Source organism: Dermacentor variabilis, chromosome 3 (genome assembly GCF_050947875.1).
Source record: "Dermacentor variabilis isolate Ectoservices chromosome 3, ASM5094787v1, whole genome shotgun sequence".
In the NCBI taxonomy this organism is placed as follows: Eukaryota; Metazoa; Arthropoda; class Arachnida; order Ixodida; family Ixodidae; genus Dermacentor; species Dermacentor variabilis.
Genome location: NC_134570.1, coordinates 66,900,084 through 66,917,995, shown reverse-complemented (window position 1 = coordinate 66,917,995; position 17,912 = coordinate 66,900,084). Strand labels below are relative to the sequence as shown.

The 17,912-nt window shown below is 40.8% G+C and overlaps 2 protein-coding genes across 6 annotated transcripts in view; one reads left to right on the top strand and one right to left on the bottom strand.

The window, feature by feature from the left end:
* LOC142575796 (two pore calcium channel protein 1-like) overlaps window positions 1–17,912 on the top strand; it is a 37,846-nt gene that overhangs the window by 13,111 nt on the left and 6,823 nt on the right. For all 3 annotated transcript variants that reach the window (XM_075685451.1, XM_075685450.1, XM_075685452.1), the window contains exons 6-21: window positions 308–396; window positions 1,141–1,175; window positions 1,265–1,323; window positions 4,099–4,198; window positions 7,770–7,950; window positions 9,263–9,372; window positions 9,995–10,061; window positions 10,554–10,598; window positions 12,083–12,139; window positions 12,273–12,344; window positions 12,473–12,545; window positions 14,078–14,185; window positions 14,660–14,821; window positions 15,227–15,321; window positions 15,911–16,026; window positions 16,425–16,512. In XM_075685451.1, the coding sequence (XP_075541566.1) occupies window positions 308–396; window positions 1,141–1,175; window positions 1,265–1,323; window positions 4,099–4,198; window positions 7,770–7,950; window positions 9,263–9,372; window positions 9,995–10,061; window positions 10,554–10,598; window positions 12,083–12,139; window positions 12,273–12,344; window positions 12,473–12,545; window positions 14,078–14,185; window positions 14,660–14,821; window positions 15,227–15,321; window positions 15,911–16,026; window positions 16,425–16,512 (1,457 nt within the window). The remainder of the gene's footprint in view (window positions 1–307; window positions 397–1,140; window positions 1,176–1,264; window positions 1,324–4,098; window positions 4,199–7,769; window positions 7,951–9,262; window positions 9,373–9,994; window positions 10,062–10,553; window positions 10,599–12,082; window positions 12,140–12,272; window positions 12,345–12,472; window positions 12,546–14,077; window positions 14,186–14,659; window positions 14,822–15,226; window positions 15,322–15,910; window positions 16,027–16,424; window positions 16,513–17,912) is intronic.
* Window positions 4,226–17,912, bottom strand: part of LOC142575798 (uncharacterized) — a 25,338-nt gene continuing 11,651 nt past the window's right edge. For 2 of the 3 annotated variants that reach the window (XM_075685456.1, XM_075685454.1), the window contains one exon: window positions 4,226–5,096. In XM_075685456.1, the coding sequence (XP_075541571.1) occupies window positions 4,367–5,086 (720 nt within the window). In that variant the 5' untranslated portion in view covers window positions 5,087–5,096 and the 3' untranslated portion in view covers window positions 4,226–4,366. Of the gene's footprint in view, window positions 5,097–14,644; window positions 14,783–17,912 lie in introns of those variants that run through there. The other variant, XM_075685455.1, reaches the window with a different exon arrangement.

The following is a 17,912-nucleotide window of genomic DNA, read 5'->3' as shown; positions in this document are numbered from 1 at the left end:
AGTAGTAGTGTGTTTGTCTACTATCAAGTTCTTTGTGTTTTTTTACTGTTTATATCCTTCACATTGAAACAGTTATGTTGTCTAAATTTGTCCAGATTTAAGAACATTTGTGGCAATCGTTACCAACATTTGCATTACACAGCCTGTTGCGTTGGTAAATAGTTTAATTATCATGTAGCTGGTCAAAATATGTACAGTTCACAATATGTTTTGATTGCATACTTGCATGATATGAAACATCCTTGCCAATATCTAAATGGCTAGTCGATAGAATTTCTTCGCTGCATTTCTTTTTTTAATTACGCAGATTGACTCGACAGATCCTGCAGTCTCTTCCACCAGTGTTTGATATGTTGGTCATATTATTTTTCTTCATGACAGTGTTTGCCATTTTAGGTAAGTGCAGTTTTTGTGTTATGTTTCAGCTAGAAAATTTTCTTATGAGCAAGCAAGCTTGAAATTTGTGGTCTCCCTACCCACCACTAATGCCCAGGAACAAAAATAACACAAGGGATAGAGAGATAAAAAAACTAATTGCAGCCGTGTAATTACACTTGTTGCTTTGTGAAAGCTGTTAGCATATATTGCATTTGAAGATTGGCTGTCTTGTAGAGTTGCTTGTCAAGGGCCATTTATGATGTTTTCCTTTTAATTCATAGTATTGCTATTATCAAATCAGCTAGTGTTTTCTGATGCTAGCATCAATGATAACATTAAAGTCCGTTGAACTGCTACCCGATAACATTGAACAGGCATGAGTCGAGACAATGGCACATGTAGAGTCAGCTGAAAGTATGGTTCACCGTATGCAAAATTTGCATGTGCTCTTCTTCACACATCTCGCCTGACCTAACCAAGATGTTAGACATCTGCCTAGAACAATATCACAGTCATGCAGACCTGTGTGCCGCAATCCATGCCTCCCTCTGTACCTTGCATCATCAGCTTTCAGAATGCATCTCTCAACCTTGGCAGTTCTACTAGTGGAAGCTGAGCCGTCTTGGTTATCTGTCATTGCGAGAAAGCCTGCTTGCCATATTTTGCATATCGTCTATTGCAATTTGCATAGAATGTCTTTTCTCTCTTTGTTTTCCATATGCCATGCATGTCAGTCAGATATTTTTCTTTTCCTTGTTGCAGGATATCACATATTCTCATTTGTTAACAATGAGCCCGTGAGTAAAACCTTTAGTCTCTTATGCAATGCTCTATATGCTTTATATAGAAAGTTGGTAATGAGAAACACACTGCCTTTTACTTTTAGTACTTCAGTACACTGTATGACAGTCTCGTGAATCTCTTCGTACTGTTGACAACGTCCAAGTGAGTACTGCCTCTTTATCATCCTTTGTGCATCATCTATAAGAGGCCAACAAACAAAGACACCAAGGACAACATAGGGGAAATTACTTGTACTTACTAACTGAAATAAAGAAATGATAAATTAATGGAATTGAAAGTGGATGAAAAAACAACTTACCGCAGGTGGAGAATGATCCCACATCTTTGCATTACATGTGCAATGCTCCACCAGTTGAGCTACTGCGGCATCACACACAAATGTGAAGACGTGGGATCGCTCCCCACCTACAGCAAGTTGTTTTTTCATCCAGTTCCAGTTCCATTAATTTATAATTTCTTTATTTTAATTAGTGTGTACAAGTAGTTTCCCCTGTGTTGTCCTTGGTGTCTTTGTTGGCCTCTTATGATATGATTAATAAGAATCGGGCCCCTCGGTTAACCCCCTTTTTTCTCGTTTGTGTATCATCTGTTGTTTTTGCATCTGTAGCGTGCTAATGCACAGAAAAGTTTTAAGCTGCGGCATTTAAATTGGTAAATTCGCGTCATGACCATCCTTAATGACCTCAGTACTTTCAATATGGGTCGATAAACTAGACTGTGACGGCCTCCTTCAGTAGCCAGTATAATATAAAGGTATAGAAAAGATTCTGCGCCAACACTGAACATTGCATTCTTTTGCAACATACAGCCTTTATGATCATTAAAAATGAGCATACTAAAGGTTATGATCAAGCCAGGTGTAACAACACTGTTGCTCATGTACATAAATATTAGGTAGCTAATACTGATAGATGAATTAAAGCAGTAAATAATATCCTTTAATATTTTTTAAATATATTTGCAGCAAGCTTGAGATGTGGCAGGAATTTTAATATTTCAGATTTCAGTTTCGTGATGTTCAGTTTTCATTCCACAGGGCAAGTGAGCTTATTGAGTAACTACTGCTATAATTCTATTGTGAGTCATGTATGCATCTCTTGGTTGCGTAGCAGTTACCAGTTCCAACAGCAATAATCAGTGGTCTTGATGTGTGCTTAGGTTTGTTTGTTTTGTTTGGCCTATGTTCACTTGGTGAGACACTGCCAAAACAGGAAGTTTTCACTACATGGCATGCTTGCAGTGATAGATAGTAGTGTGTATTATCTCTTCCTGCTTTAAAGTGGTTCGAGAAAAACTTAGGCAGCTAGGGGAGATAACAGGGGTTGGTGCAACTCATGCTTTTACAACAGTGCAAGTCTATGTTTGCAGTTCTTGCTTGTAACAAAGTTTATTCCAAATATGAATCTATATGTACCACAAAAAATTATGCTTGCAAATTGTGATGTATAACTAACTGACCTAACTACTGTAGCCTACAGAGTCATGCTGAAAAGTTTAAAAATTGCTGCGAGCTTTCTGCTGTTCTGTTAGCACTTGAGTGTGTGCGTGGATCACAATTTACAGTCTTATTTTGCTTAGTTATATGTTAGTATGTTTTGGTACACAGTTGAACATTGGCATTCATACATCTCTGGTTTATCTGACAGTAAAAGAGCTAATATCTATTGAACCTGATGCTCGAGAAACAAGTTTAGTCGACTGAATGATTTTTTGTTAGCATCTCTTATGAAGAAAAGCAACAAAAATGTGTGATACAAAAAGCAGGAGCTTGGGGAGGAGAATGCATTCCTGTAGAAGGATGGTGGCACCAATTCATTTGCATACATAGTTGAGTTTGCAGGCTGGCAAACTGGCTGGTTTTTCTTTTATCTCATACAAACCAGGAAAGAATGTGATCAAGCCAGCACTGAACTGAAAATAATGTTTTACAGACACAGCTGTCAGCGATTCATCATGTGAAATTTTCTCTGGAGTGCTTATGGGACTGGTATTGAGAAAGAAGAAATATGTAGATATTTGCACATAGTACCTACTGGAGAACCACCATTGTTAGTGAATGGTGTCCTTTAAGTGCGACTTACTCATAAGAAAAAAATAATTAACCCAGAGTCACAAGGCTGTATTGTTATGAACAGAAGAAAAAGAAGCACGACATCAACGCACACACAGGCCAGGGAAATCACAGTGTTCCATTAAAGTGGTCGCACCGAGCAGTCATAACCGACAGATGCACAATTGCTTCATTCTTTACATTAATGGTTTAATGATTATATGCTACAAGTGCTTTAGTTAAAATACACATGGTTTAAAATCAACGTGGAGGGTAACTGCTGAACATCAATAAACATTAAAGCCCGCTTGCGTTAACTATCAGAAAAACAGCGCTCGCTGCAACACATCTGTCAATGTAGTGAATGGGCCACTCTCAAACACAGTGCACTCAAATTAATGCAGGAGCTGACCCCAGAGACAATCCACATTGGCAAATACGTGCCAAGTGCAAAACACGTGGCAATTGCCGATTAAGTGCTGATGCACATTAAATATAAAGAGGGGGAAAAGTGTGCAGCATTGCCAAGGCATGAAAAGAAAAAAAAAAAGAAATGGGAAGATTCACAAGCGACGGTCTCCAGTGTCACATTGCACTACCTATTGCTGTGACTGCTTTGAACTTAAGGCAAAGGTGTGATGAAAGCCTGCCTTGCTTGGCAGGCATGTTGCGAATGTTGCATCATCACCTGTTTATTTTTGTCATTTAACTGATACTAGTGCACACAGTTTACTAAGGAGTTGCCAGACTGAGAAAATACAAAGCTTAGCAGGAACTTGCGTTATGTAACTTGTTGACTATAATAAAGATGCCATGTGCTGCATTGTGTCAAGCATCTCTCTATTGACATTTTTTTTTTTATATAGCTTCCCTGATGTGATGATACCATACTATGCGAACTCCAAATGGGCTGCACTGTTTTTTGTTGTGTTTCTGCTGGTCCACCTCTACTTCCTGATGAACTTGGTGAGTGATGCAAGTTGTGAGCAGCAATGGAGCTGGCATTTGTCCTGCTTTTTTGGTTTATGTTGGAAACCCCATACTTCTCTGGCTACCTCTTTTAACTACTAGCACCTTCAGTTAGTGTAGTGCTGTGGCAGGTAAAAAAAGTCCATACTTAAAAAATACTACTGATTAGCTTATTTTGATTAGCTCCTCCAGCAAGCTGTGGATGTCGGCCACACTGTCGACGTAGTAATCCGCCTTTGAGGGCGCCCTGCCCACACGGATGGACAGACCGTTGCACACATCAAACATGTCTTCATCAGTCACATCGTCACCAGCACACACTGCTGGATTGACCTTCAGACAGGCCACGTCCTTGCTCACGGTGCGCACATCGATTATCATGTTGCCCTCTATCACTGCATCGCCCACATGGCGCCTGAGTCTCTCGACCATCTCCCTGGGGTCGAAGCTCTTGACGCGGTGGTAATGGAATGCTAGAGCAGTGCTCTTGACTTCCAGAACTGTGTCAGGCGATGCCTCCTTGTATTCCTCCATGATTGCGATGCAGTTTGTCAAGTCCAGTGGTTTTGCTTCCCTCTCCCACGAGCCGTCCTTCCTATGGTAAGCCCCGTGCTCGGCAAAGATTTCAATCTCTGCAGGAAACCACCCATCAACCTGCTCCTTCTGCCTTCCTGTGCATATCACGGCTTTGGCCTTCTTGTTGAACCTGGTCAGCAGGTCAATGAGGTGATCACCAGGCTGTGCGTTGTGAGGTATCTTCTGGACTGGATTGAGCGTTCCATCATAGTCCAGCATAAAAATTTTGTTAGATTTTAGCCAGTGCTCTTTAACCACGGCAGTGTTAAGCAGTGGCAAGCCATCTCTGACTACCTTGGTCTTCCTCATCGGAGTAGCACTGCATGCGAATGGAGAATGAAACAACTAAATCAGAACCCCTGAAACTCATTTTTCACAAAAACACTGGAAAATAAAAGCACAGTGGCCAATAAACATAATGTACTAGTAAGACAGAAAGGACTGCCCGTGGGAACTGGAATTTCAGCGACATAACCACTCAAATGCATCGGCAATCAGAAGTGCTATACTTTAGCAGTGCATTCAATGGGGCTGGTTGGTTCATCTTTAGAATAAAAACAGGAACAGCGGAACACAGTAGAGCGAGTAAAGAGCACAGGACAGAGCGCTGACTAGCAACCAAATGCTTTATTTGCAGAAGCAGCATATAAAGACATCATTGAATGTGACATAAAGAACACTTAAACAGAAAGAACAGAAAAACAAGGATAAGAAGGATAAGCGTCAGCCACGGAGATACTCCAGTTCTTTTGTTGAGAGCATGAGGAACGCAGAACTGACGCACATGTCGCCACTTTTGAATATGCAAAATGGCTCAAAGATTTCCCGCGTACGCTTTTCACTACATCTATCAATTATTTCACACTTCATAAAAATCGGGGTGCAACCACACATGTTACAGTGGGCAGCCAGAGACTAAAAGGAAAGAAGTACAGTGATCTGGCTGCCCACTGTAACATGTGTGGTTGCACCCCGATCTTTAAGAAGTGCGAAATAATTGGCAGATATTGTATAGTGAAAAGCATGCGCGGGAAACCTTTGAGGCATTTTGCACATTCAAAAGTGGCGACGTGTGCATCAGTTCTGCGTCCCTCACACTCTCAACAAAAGAACTGGAGTATCACCGTGGCTGATGCTTATCCTTCTTTTTCTGTTCTTTATGTCACATTCAATGATGTCTTTATACGCTGCTTACAAATAAAGCAATTGGTTGCTAGTCAGCGCTCTGTCCTGTGTTCTTTACTCGTTTGTCCTGTGTTGCGCTGTTCCTGTTTTTATTCTAAAGTACTATACTGTTTTCAACAGACTAATTTGATTCCTTAGTGTGGGAAGGTTATCTGCCATGATTTGGTTGGGCATAAAGTGTTCTGAATGTTTAATATGTAGAGAACTACATGAGGCCATTGTGTGCTTTGTTGGTCTCAGAGTGTTTGGTAGCCGAGCCCTCCCACGAATAAATTTTAATCACGGAGAAGCAGTTAGTTAGTTAGTTAGTGATGTTAGGTTATTAACCTGAACATCATTCAAAAGCTTAACCACAAACATATTTGCTATCATTTCGAAAGAGATCAGCCAGTCGGAAATTGGAAGCTTCCCCATCTCTTTGGGTATTGAGGTGTGTCACGCTGTTAATTGTAGTAGTTCCCCTCAACATTTACTGTATCATTATTACCTGTGGTAGAGCTGAAACGTTTTTATTCTTTACTGCAGCCAAGGATCTCTATTCTTATATGTACCATGAGCATTTCTGGCTTGCTGAATTATCACTCATCCATCAAGTTTCTAATCTGTCTTGAAAGAACTGTGCTACACAGAGTGGTATACTCTTTTTGTAGGTACGGAATGCAAATGTGTACAATCATAGCTAAATCACCTTTTACATAAAGAAATGTGTGTCAACACTTACATAGTTTAGCATAGCATACATAGTTGTTGTCGAATTTGTTTCATACTTTTTATGATTATCTGACGTACCGTTTCCTCCATGCCACTTCCCTGCTACTACTATTGCTGAATTAGAATGGCAGATTGGGAGCACAGATCGCTTATTCCAATGGCAGATTGAGAGCAGATCTTGATCCAAGATCATCCCATAGAGCAGACCCGACTGTTTCGCCGGAATGGGCATAGTCGACTGGAATTGACATAGTTCCTCGAGCAGCCACAGACTGGTTTGTCTATGTAGCAGACAGCACAGAGAAGACAGAGCAAACGATACCAGACAACATGCACCACTTAAATGAAAAGGCAAGAGAGACATGGTCTTTAGTAAAAATGCAAACGTCCTCAGAGTTTATGCACTGACATAACTGACGTTCCATGAGCAACCATGCCCTAGCAGTGCGCCAGAAACATTTGTCGTTCGCAAAAACAGGAAAGTGTCACTTCCACATGAGCAATGCCGCCACTTTCACATGTGGTTGACTGTGCCCCTGCTTGCTCTGGTTGGAGCACGTGTGTTCCAAATGCGGATTAGATTGGGTGCTCTTCTCCGGAGGCCTGCGCTCTATGGCAAAGCTTGCAGATTTCTCTGGATCTGCCATCGGAATTCAGCATATGATACCTTCATGCTTGCATAGAGGGAACAATTAATTAGGATAGAAGCTACCTAATTGCACTGGTCATACTAGTAGCACATAATTAAAAACCTAGTATGTTTCAATTCAAGTCAAAATATTTGCTTTCCCAAGCAATTTGCCCTTTATTTTCCCCTTGGATGGTGCTCATATATTTGTTTGCGCTGTTCTGATGTGAACACACAGCCACTCTCGTTAGCAGCCCTCCTTTAAAAAGAAATCACTAATTGTAATAAGAAGCATCCACCCATAATACACTGAGAACATCTTAGCACAAGCATAGGCTTTTTCACTATAGCTAGAGCACATAGGTTTGCAAAGAAGTAACTGTTCTATTCACTGTTCTAAGTGGAAAAACTAGAAAAATACAGCCAAGCCACATCCATAGCAGAAATCCTTGCATGCTGGAAATGCAGGTGTTGGCAGTGGTGTACGAGCGTTTCTCATCCCTGGAGAAGGACAAGTTTCGCAAGCTTCTACTTCATCGCAGAAAGGCCTGCCACCAGGCCTTTCGCCTGCTTGTCAATCGTTCCTCTCCATCATGCCTCTACTTCTGCCACTTCGAGGGACTCATGAAGTACTACAAGCCACGTGCAAGTGAGGGCTCTATCCAGCTGTACCCTTCATTTTCTGGTCAATTTACATTTTTGCAACACTAACGCATGTAAAATTGTGTAGAGTAGTGTAGCATCTGCATAGAAATCCCATGAAGGCATGCAGTAGGTGCAGTACATAACTGATGCTAGGTGTTTGCATCCATTTTGTCTACATCTACCATATTACAAATCAGTGAAGGTGATGTATCAGTATCCTGTGTCACATGGAATAATTGTTTCAACTGAAAGATGAATAGCAAACAAAGCTTTCAGCTAAGATTTTGCCCACATTGCAATGCCTGTGTTGATGTCGCTGCATTATTATTATTTGTTTTGAACACATAGACACATATATACAGTTAACAGGAAAGGGAAGGCGAGGAGCAGGCTGGCTGCATTGGCTTCCAATATAAAAACCTGCATGTTAAATTTAAGTGCACATGTGCACTTAAAGCTGCATTGGCTTCCAATATAAAAACCTGCATGTTAAATTTAAGTGCACAAATCATTGAAAAACAAAATTCAATGGGCACGACTGATGTGTGTCCTAAAAGAAAATTAAAGCCATCAAATAGAGATTTATCAAGGGGATATAGTCCTGTTGGACTGAATATACTTTTGTTTTTTACCTCGAAATCTGCTGTCGTTAATTTGCAGCTGAAGCAAGGACAGGCAGGATAGTCTTACATCTCTCTCTTGATATGTTACTAGCTGCATTTCCCGTTACATACCATAGGCAGAATAAGTTTATCACATGCTTTTCCTTGCATCATATGCAAGTCTCAGATTCTAATTAGAAAAACTACTTGGTATTAAGGATGGCAAATTCTGCTTATTGTTTCGTAAGAGCTACCTGAATTCTCAGGCAAGTGTTTGAATCATGCTTGAATTTTCCATACCCAAATTCACTGGAGAAAAAAAAAAAACATACTGCTCTTTGCTCTCTCGTGGCAGAAGTCATTACGTGCGTGCAGCTGGCAGAAGTGGTGCTGTGCACTGTAGAATGGTAGAACTCCCGGTTGAATATGTGCCTCAAGAGCGGAACGAGAGAGGCCAATTTGCCATGGAACAAGTCAATACGAAATGACTAGTGGAAATAGCTAACCCACTCTTGATTGACTAGTGAAAAACAAACATTCTTTCATGGAGCAAATAAACTGGCTTAAAAACTGATCAATGGAATTTATCTGAAATGTTCTAGTAGCAGCTGTTGACAGCTGTCAGGCCCAGCTAGGATTGAGCATCTGTTTTTCTCTGGTGTTTTCTCATGTCCTAATTAAGTCTGTACAAGTGCACCACAAATCGCTTTGCAGAGCGAAGAGACGTCTACTTGATGTTCAAGACCATGGACACAGCCCAGAATGGATTTCTGAGCCAGGAAGAGTTCCTTCAGGTGTATGAAGCCAGCAAGCTCACATGGGAGGCAAGTGAAATTAAACTGATTGCCTCTTCCAGCTTAGATGGAAGAGTAATTGTATTCCATTCCAACAATGCGCTTTGCCTTTCAAGTGTGCCCCAGACAAATCGTAAAGAGTCTCTTGGTTATATACTGGCACCGTGTAAAGACTTCAAAACTGCTTTTCATGCTCAGCCAAAGAAGCTGAGGAAAGCTGTAATGCAGATGCATTCTTGATAAGAAATGAGCATGCTTGAAATAACATCAAGGTTGCTAGGAGTGTATTGCTGGCTGTTATGTTATAGTATTTCCAGAAGTTCTTGTTTTTGTGCCGTATGAAGAAAATGGTGACAGCTAAGCATTTAGTGCCTCTGTGTAGTTACAAAGCCCTTGATATATAACAGAAAGTGATACTCTGCCATACAGAACATGTTCTGTTAAAAAAAATACTTATGTGCATTATCACCTGAAATGTTAATATTTACCGTACCTATAGTTGTGCAGTGGAACCGGTGACTGAAAACAAGTATGCCCTTTTTGAGTATTGCTTTCTGTCAAGAGATAACTAGGTATTTAAACCAGAGGTGCACACCCACCACAGACAAGGTTCAGTTGTGCTAAACATTATCATATTTATGTCTTTTTTTAGCGAAAGTGGTCAGACTACCCTTGGTTTAATGAGCTGAAGAGACCATTTGAGAGAAAATTATTTGAAGGTATGACAGCTTTGCCTTTATTGCTTGTATTTTGTAGGTGGATATTGTAGCAGTGGCATAGCCAGAATGTTTTCTTCAGAGGGGGGTGGGGGTAGCACGCACTTGACCGTGGATGGGGAGGGTGAGGGGAAAGGGGGCGGAGAGGAGGCTAGGCAGGATGCATACTAAGAAATTTCGAGGGAAGGGTAGTGGGGGTTACCACCCCGGCTATGCCACTGAATAGCAATGCACTTTGTGAAATTTTTTATGCTCTTTTACATTTTGCTCTTGTAGATATACCCATAAAGAGAAACACAGACTATAACTCAGAAGCTTGTGACTTAAGTTCATTTTGATGTCATAGCTAGCTTTGCAAGCATCAGAGTTATTGGGTGCTCTGCACTGTTGTTCACCCAGTGAAAAATTGATCACACAAGTATAGCTTTGTGGGTATTTTAGATATTCAAGTGGTAACCCTTTGCTCACTTTTTTTTCCCATCCATGTTACCAAAGGTGCTTACAAGTTGATCACTTGGAAATGGAGCAATGTTATCATATGTAAGTAATGCTGAAGATCTGGCAGGCTTTATACACGAGCGAAGTACATTTGCTGATTGTAGTTCTGCCATGTGACTGTCTCTTAATATGCTCTAATCTTCCTGCCTTCTTCCAAACAGGAACCTTAGTTTGTTCTTTTGCTCTCATTCTCCTGCACTTCCTTCGAATCTTTCCTGCTTCTACCCAGCTCTTGCCCTTGTGAGTTCATCTGTCATCTCTCTGTGCACTCTATACTCGTAGTGATACTGCACTCGAGCTCAACCCGCCATGGTTGCTTAGTGGCTTTGGTATTGCACTGCTAAGCATGAGGTCGCGAGATCAAATCCTGGCCATGGCGATCACATTTCGATGGGCGCGAAATGCCAAAACGCCCGTGTACTTAGATTTAGGTGCACGTTAAAGAACCCAGGGTGGTCAAAATTAATCCGGAGTCCCCCACTACAGCGTGCCTCATAATCAGATCATGGTTTTGGCACGTAAAACTACATAATTCTTTACTGCACTTGAGCTCTAAGGTCACAGCCCAGTTGTTTTTGCAGACATAGTTCTAAGCGTTTTTTCTTTTTCTGTTAATTTTGACCCAAGTCCACACTGAACTCCTTATGTACTACGTATACTGAATATATTGAATTCAACTTGACTTCTGTCTGACCTTTTATTTCTACTTACTATTTCATTGATGACGGTACACTCTGTGAATCTTGTTCTAATTAGGAAATAACTTGCACATGCACCTGTTAACTATGAGGCCATCTTATCGACCTGATTTTGGAGACGTCTTCAATATTGCATGAGGCCATGTCGAACATTATGCCTCTCTGGAGTGGTCAGCGCTCTGTCAGTGTATTCAAGAACAGTTTTACGGGAAAATAATGATGATTAGAGGAGTTTCACTGCCTTTGTTACACCCGCTTCCAGCTTAATTCAAGCAATACTTTCTAAACCTGAGATCCTTGAAAGTGGTCGATCAAGGACATGGCTTCTGAGGTCCTTGCTTCCACTCGTGTCACATACAATGTGCGCATTTAGCAGTTGGAGTAGTTAGAGTGAAAAAGAAGCTAACGAGTTATGATAGTGAGAACGAAAGTTGGGTTGGCTGCCCACTATGGAAGCCATAACTTGAAAATGTATTTTGGATGTACTACTAATAGTTTGGAGAGAGTCTGTTCAGAAGGGCTGTTTGGGATGCATGTGTTCTAATCAGAGTTTCGTAGCGACTACCTGTCAAAAGTGAGGCTAGAGCATCATAGATCCTTGTTATAGGCTTCACCGGACATAACCAACTGACATAACACACACACACACAAACACACACGCACATGTGCATGCACACACGCACACACATACATAACTTGCACACGCCAAATGTTTTATGCCATAGGGCAAACTTCTGAATAAAATATAATAATAATAAATGTCTTGCACTGCCACAAAAGGCTGTTTGACAAACCACAACTTGAATCATTCCTTGCTTTTATTTCCAGACCTTGTCATCACAGCAAGCTTTCTCTGGCACATAGTGGAAATCACACAGTTGACAGGCAAGGCCACAATATCTTGTTGATTCCACTAAATTGACTAGGTCATGGCACTGAAGTTTCTGTCTTGAAACCAAGTGTATAGGTTGCCTTTGTTAAGCTATTACAATATTCACTTGTACTTCGTATTGTACAGGTGGCCCCACGTCATTCTTAGGGGATGGGAGGACTGGACTTTCAGCATGGCTTCTAGTTGGGCTGCTCATATGTGAGTGCGGACTTTGTAGAAACTAAGCTCATCAGCACCGTAAGTGTCTGTGCATGTGGGCTTTAGCTTTTTGCACAGTTATAGTAAAGCAATGTGTTAAAACCATTTACAGCATTTTTTTTCCCCAGTTTACCTCACTGAGATGCTTTTGAAGATAGCAGCATATGGTGTGGCCGATTACTTCCACAAAGGCTGGAACAAGTGAGTTATGCATTTGTTTGTCTAAGAATTTCATCTTGCCTTGAAAGAGCACCTACAACAGTGAACTAGGCACTTTTATGCTAGAGTATATAGCAAGCAAGTTTTGCAGACCTTTTTTTGCATATGGTGGCTGTTGATGTAAGGCTTCAGGTCCTGCTGGTCTGTTGAAATTATGCAATTTCACTAATGCAATGTCGGTTGCAGGTGGTTATATGCTGTCCAATGTTCTTCCCATTTGCTTCTGTTAGGAATGGAAAATTTTGCCCTTTTTTTTGCCCTTTTTTTTGCCTGCTGTGTCAGTCGTTTTCTGTGGCCAGTCATTTTAATACAAGCAAAGAAATGCTGCTACGTTGCTCTGTCAGAATTGTAGCCACATTTTTAAGTAGTTGGCACAAAGTGTTAGGACCATTTAATTGCGATGGTGTATCACAAATTATTAATAGAACAATTACAAAAGTTGATGGATGTATGACTGGGTGTGAACCTTCCAGAAAGTGCAATGTCCTGCTTATGTGAATATTAAATTTACAGTTAAAACTCGATCTAATGAAAGCAGATTTTACAAAGTTCTCGATCTAACAAAGAAATTACATTCCCCAGCAAGTACCCATAGGGTTCAGTGTTGTTATCAACCCGAATTAACAAAACAAACTTGGCCGAACTCTATTTAACAAAGCTTTTCCTGAAATAAGTGAGTAAAAAAAACCGGTGATATCTTTATAATTTTGATACAGATAGGTTCTTCTTCGAGCATGTGCTCTAAAGCTATTGCATTAAAACATCTAGGTGCCATGGTCACATCCCTAGCTTTATTTTCACGAGGCTGCACACCGCACCCACGCACGGAACAGCCAACTCAACACCGCATCAGTAGAGGCGGAGTTGCTTGCTTTCATTATTTCATTGTTTATGCGACAGATGTCTGGATTAGCGGCAAATACGATGCTGCAGTAGCTTTTGCGTGTTGCTACATTAAAATTTTCAATTTTTACAATTACAAGGGAAGGGAAGCGTAGCAGGGGGCGGCAGAAAGTTAGGTGGGCCGATGAGATTAAGTTTGCAGGAAAACATGGCCACAATTAGTACTACATGACTGGGGTAGTTGAAGAAGTATGGGAGAGGCCGTTGCCGTGCAGTGGGTGTAGCCAGGCTTCTGCTGATGATGACGACGACGACGACGATGACATTATAATTTTAGATTTCAAAGGACTGAAAAATTCTCTTCTCGATTTTACGAACTTCCCGATTTAACGAAATAATTCGAGCATGGTCATCACTTCATTAAATCAAGTTTCAACTGTAATATAATAACAGTGCAAGATAATAATAAAAATAATATGTGTTAAGCATGGTTGTGTTTTGTATACATGAGTGCCTTAACAGAGCTGCATGTAGCTATGGGTAGTGCATATACCCAACATCAAATAATTGCCCCACATCATGTTAATGTCCCTGGCTAGCTGTTCTGTCCAGGTTTTATTTCTTAGCTTCTTTTTTTTTCCCCAGTAACTGATCTGCTTTGATTTCTCCAGGTTTGACTTTCTGGTCATCGTGGCAGCTGTTGTGTTTGGGTCCATAGGAGCCTTCCTGGATGCTAACTTGTTGCGAATACTCGTCTTTCGTTCACTGCGCCTTCTCAAGTGAGATTCTGATGATTTTTAATCAAGGGTAGTTTCTTACGGTGCACAGAATGCTACCATGTTCGACACTAGTGACTGTGTCCGCAATTACATGTTTATTGATACCGTTGGTGTTTTTTAAGCACTGAACTACACAGTGAGGTAGCTGATGGTAATTAGGTATAAACTATGCTGAGCAAAAGCCTTTTGCACTACTGGCATTTTTTCAAGAAGCCTTACAGACGCTTTATTAAAATTTGCATTGAAGTGCATGGTCCTCACTTGGGGATTATTTTCGTTATTTTTTTAGTTGTTGTGTGAAACATGTTTCTAACTGCCAACTTCGCCACTTTCTTTTATGAATCTTTGCCTTTGAGAGGACCTTAAAAAGGCAATTTTTATCTTCCTTATTCAAATTTACAACTTCAGTGACCATCTTATTGTTGTGGCATTTCTGTGATGCAAGTTTTCGTAATTTACCATTTAATCTTGCAGGTTGTTTCAATTGAAGAAGAGCTACCATGATGTTTTGGGCACGGTGTTCATCCTGATGCCTCGATTTGTCAGCGTTGGAGTTGTCCTTGTTATTGTCTATTACTTCTTTGCCGTCATTGGAATTGAGGTTTTCTCGCAGTATGTCATGGAAGACTGCTGCAAGTAAGCAAAACCATCACTCTGCAATGCTTATTTACGCGTATGTCAGTAATAAATGTGTGTTAACCCTCTCAAGGTTATGGCCACGCGAGAATAAAGAAACGAAGTTCTCTCTAATATGCATTCGCTTCTATATTTAAGATACCACACAAAAGTTTCAAGAATATAAAGAACACCCGCCTGTGTTTGTGGTCACTTTTTTTTGTCATCAAATAAACGAACAGGAGCTAAATATAGGGGTTACAAAATTGTGGTGGGGAGGGCAGCTGTTCTTTTTTTTATTGAAATGGTGGCAATTATAAGTCAACCACACAATTATTGTACAATATTTGCAGAACTAGAATAACGCAGACATATTAATGGCTACTTATTCTTAACTAAATGTGCTGCTTTATTTTGTTTATCTAGGAACACAACGGTTGAACTCTACTTTGCCACGAACACGTCATCTGGACCGGGCTATTTCTACCTGATGAACTTTCACAATCTAGCCAACAGTTACGGTATGTAACACTAAAAAAATATAATAATAATAATAATAATAATAATAATAATAATAATAATAATAATAAGTAAATAAATTTGGATGTTACTACAAAAAAAAGTTAATAGAACATTTAAAATCCAAGCACCAGAATAACATTATTGCATATACAAAATACATAGGCTAAAAATAGCATGGTTGGCAATTACATCATGCCATGGTTACTCTTAGGAAATGATTAGAAAACAAGAAAGGCAGTCTTATGCAATTTCTTTTTTTCAGTCACAGTTGTTAAGATTTGCTGTTCATTTCATTTTGTTATACGCATGCTTAGCCTGCCTGAAATTGTGTGCACTAACCATTAGCAACGTTTGCCCCTCTATGTTAAAAAACTGCTCTTTTTGCTTATAAAACTGTGGTAGTTGCACACATTCAGGTAAGCTAGTGAATTTTGGTGTAGGAGCGCACCACATGTTTGTGCAAATGGCTTAGTGTTGAGTGCGAAAGCTGCAAGCATTGAGTAAAAATAACTGCGTTACCACACAGAAAGCGTGGAGTCAAATGCAAAAATTAACTTAAACCCCTCTTTCTCCCTTTGATCTCCACAGTGACCCTGTTTGCCCTGATGGCTGTCAACAATTGGTTCATCATAATGGATGGATATGCTGCAGTCACATCGGAGTTCAGCCGTCTATTCTTCATGTCCTTCTATCTTATTACTATGGTGAGTTGGCTATCAGTAGATTGGTTTAGCTTGGTTTCTGCTCAGAGTTCACCACACCATGCACAGATGAAAACCACATAGATTAACATTGCCAGTAAGCCTTTATTGCAGTTATTCTTGAAACAATAGAGAAGTAAAAGTAATGCAAGTGTTGCATTCTACTCAGCTTGACAACAGAGCAGGTATTATGTTCCGCTTGCCTGCTTCTAGCATGAGTGTTACTAGTGTGCATGCTAAGCCGCTGAATTTTCATAATTTAGCTGCTGACTGCAGAGCTTCTTGGGAAGAATGTATCTGAGTAGAGCAGACCGTAAACACTCAGTAAGAGCATATTACTACGTTCAGTAATACCATTTTTCGTTGTCTTTCTTTTTTATGTTCCCCTCCCCCACTGCTAGATCGTCCTGCAAATCGTTGTGGCTTTTGTGTTAGAGGCGTTTATATTCAGGATACAGTACAAGATGAAGATAGGCAAAGAGAGTAAAGGTGAGTGATCATCTGTGAAGCGCATATGGCGAGCCAACTTAGTTCGGCCTTTGCTAGTAGCATTGTCGAGGGTGTAATTAGAAGCATGGTGGTAGAAGCATTGAGTAGAGGAGGCACACAGATTTCATAATCTGCTAGTAAAGAGATCTCAACACAAGCCTTTCAGAGACTTTGTCTGCTGTTATGTTCGCAAATGCAATTGAACAACTATATCATGTGAAATGGCTTTTGTAATGCAACATTCCAAGAAGCGGCTGCGGATGTGCTGGCCGAGACAGGTGAGATTGCTTTAGTGGCCCTGTCACCTGCTCATGACAAGTGGAAGACACGAGCACCAGAGAAAACAGTGCAGAAAGAACAGGACTGAATAAACAAACAAAAACAAAACAAGAGCAAGGTGGCATAGAAAATAAACCAAGTGAGCACGGCGATTTGAATGCCTGAAATTGTACACAGCCATGCGAAGTGCATGAAACGTAAGCTCACTGCCTTCTGCCAGTGTTTAGGACTAAACAGCGTGAACTGGCAGGACAGGAAGGAGAGACATGCAGCACTGATCTGCAACTGAAGATTTATTTTGCATGCAGCAAAAGATATATACGTGGAGAGGATAGGATTACAGAGCAGGGGTGGCAAGAAAAGAAACAAAACAACAAGGTGGAAGAAAAAGGAGGTAGGTAGAAGTAAAAAGAGAGAGAGAAAGAGCATTTATTTGTTGCGATGCCTTATCCGCATCTATTCTGTACGAGAGATGAGCCACGACATCCACACGGCGGAAACTTAGCCTGGAAAAGTTAAACAGAACTGAAATGCTAGGAAAATTACTGTGCTATTCATAATTGCAACAACCAGATGTGGGTTGATGGGTGTGCCCCAGGGGGAGGGCCAAGTGGGGGAGTGGAGTGAAGGATGCCGGTAAGGCGGCACGCCCAACTGGCATCCTCACCAGCCCCATTGCCGGCATCACCGGCAATGGGGCTGGTTGGTTCATCTTTAGGCTGCCTTTAGGCTATCTTTAGGCTACCTTTAGGCTACCGTTCATCAGCAGGCTACCCGACCAGCATTTTGTGCAGTGTTGCTGGTGACCTTGTAAAAGAGTTAAAGAACGCCAGAAAACAAACTTTGCAGTCACCACCTTCGAGATCTAGGCTTGCCGTCATTCCTTTTGTACACCATGTTTCCTATAACATTATGAAAATTGCGTCCAAGGAAGGAGTGAGGGTGGTGTGCAATGTCCCTAATAAACTGAGCGAGTTGTGCAAAATAGTCAATAGGGAGGATACTGTCGCACGCAAAAGCTGCTATAAGAATCATGTTCGCGGCTTTATTAACTGTACAATGCAGGTCGCCTATAAAATCCCGCTTGATTGTAAATGTTCCTATATCAGGCAAATGGGGAG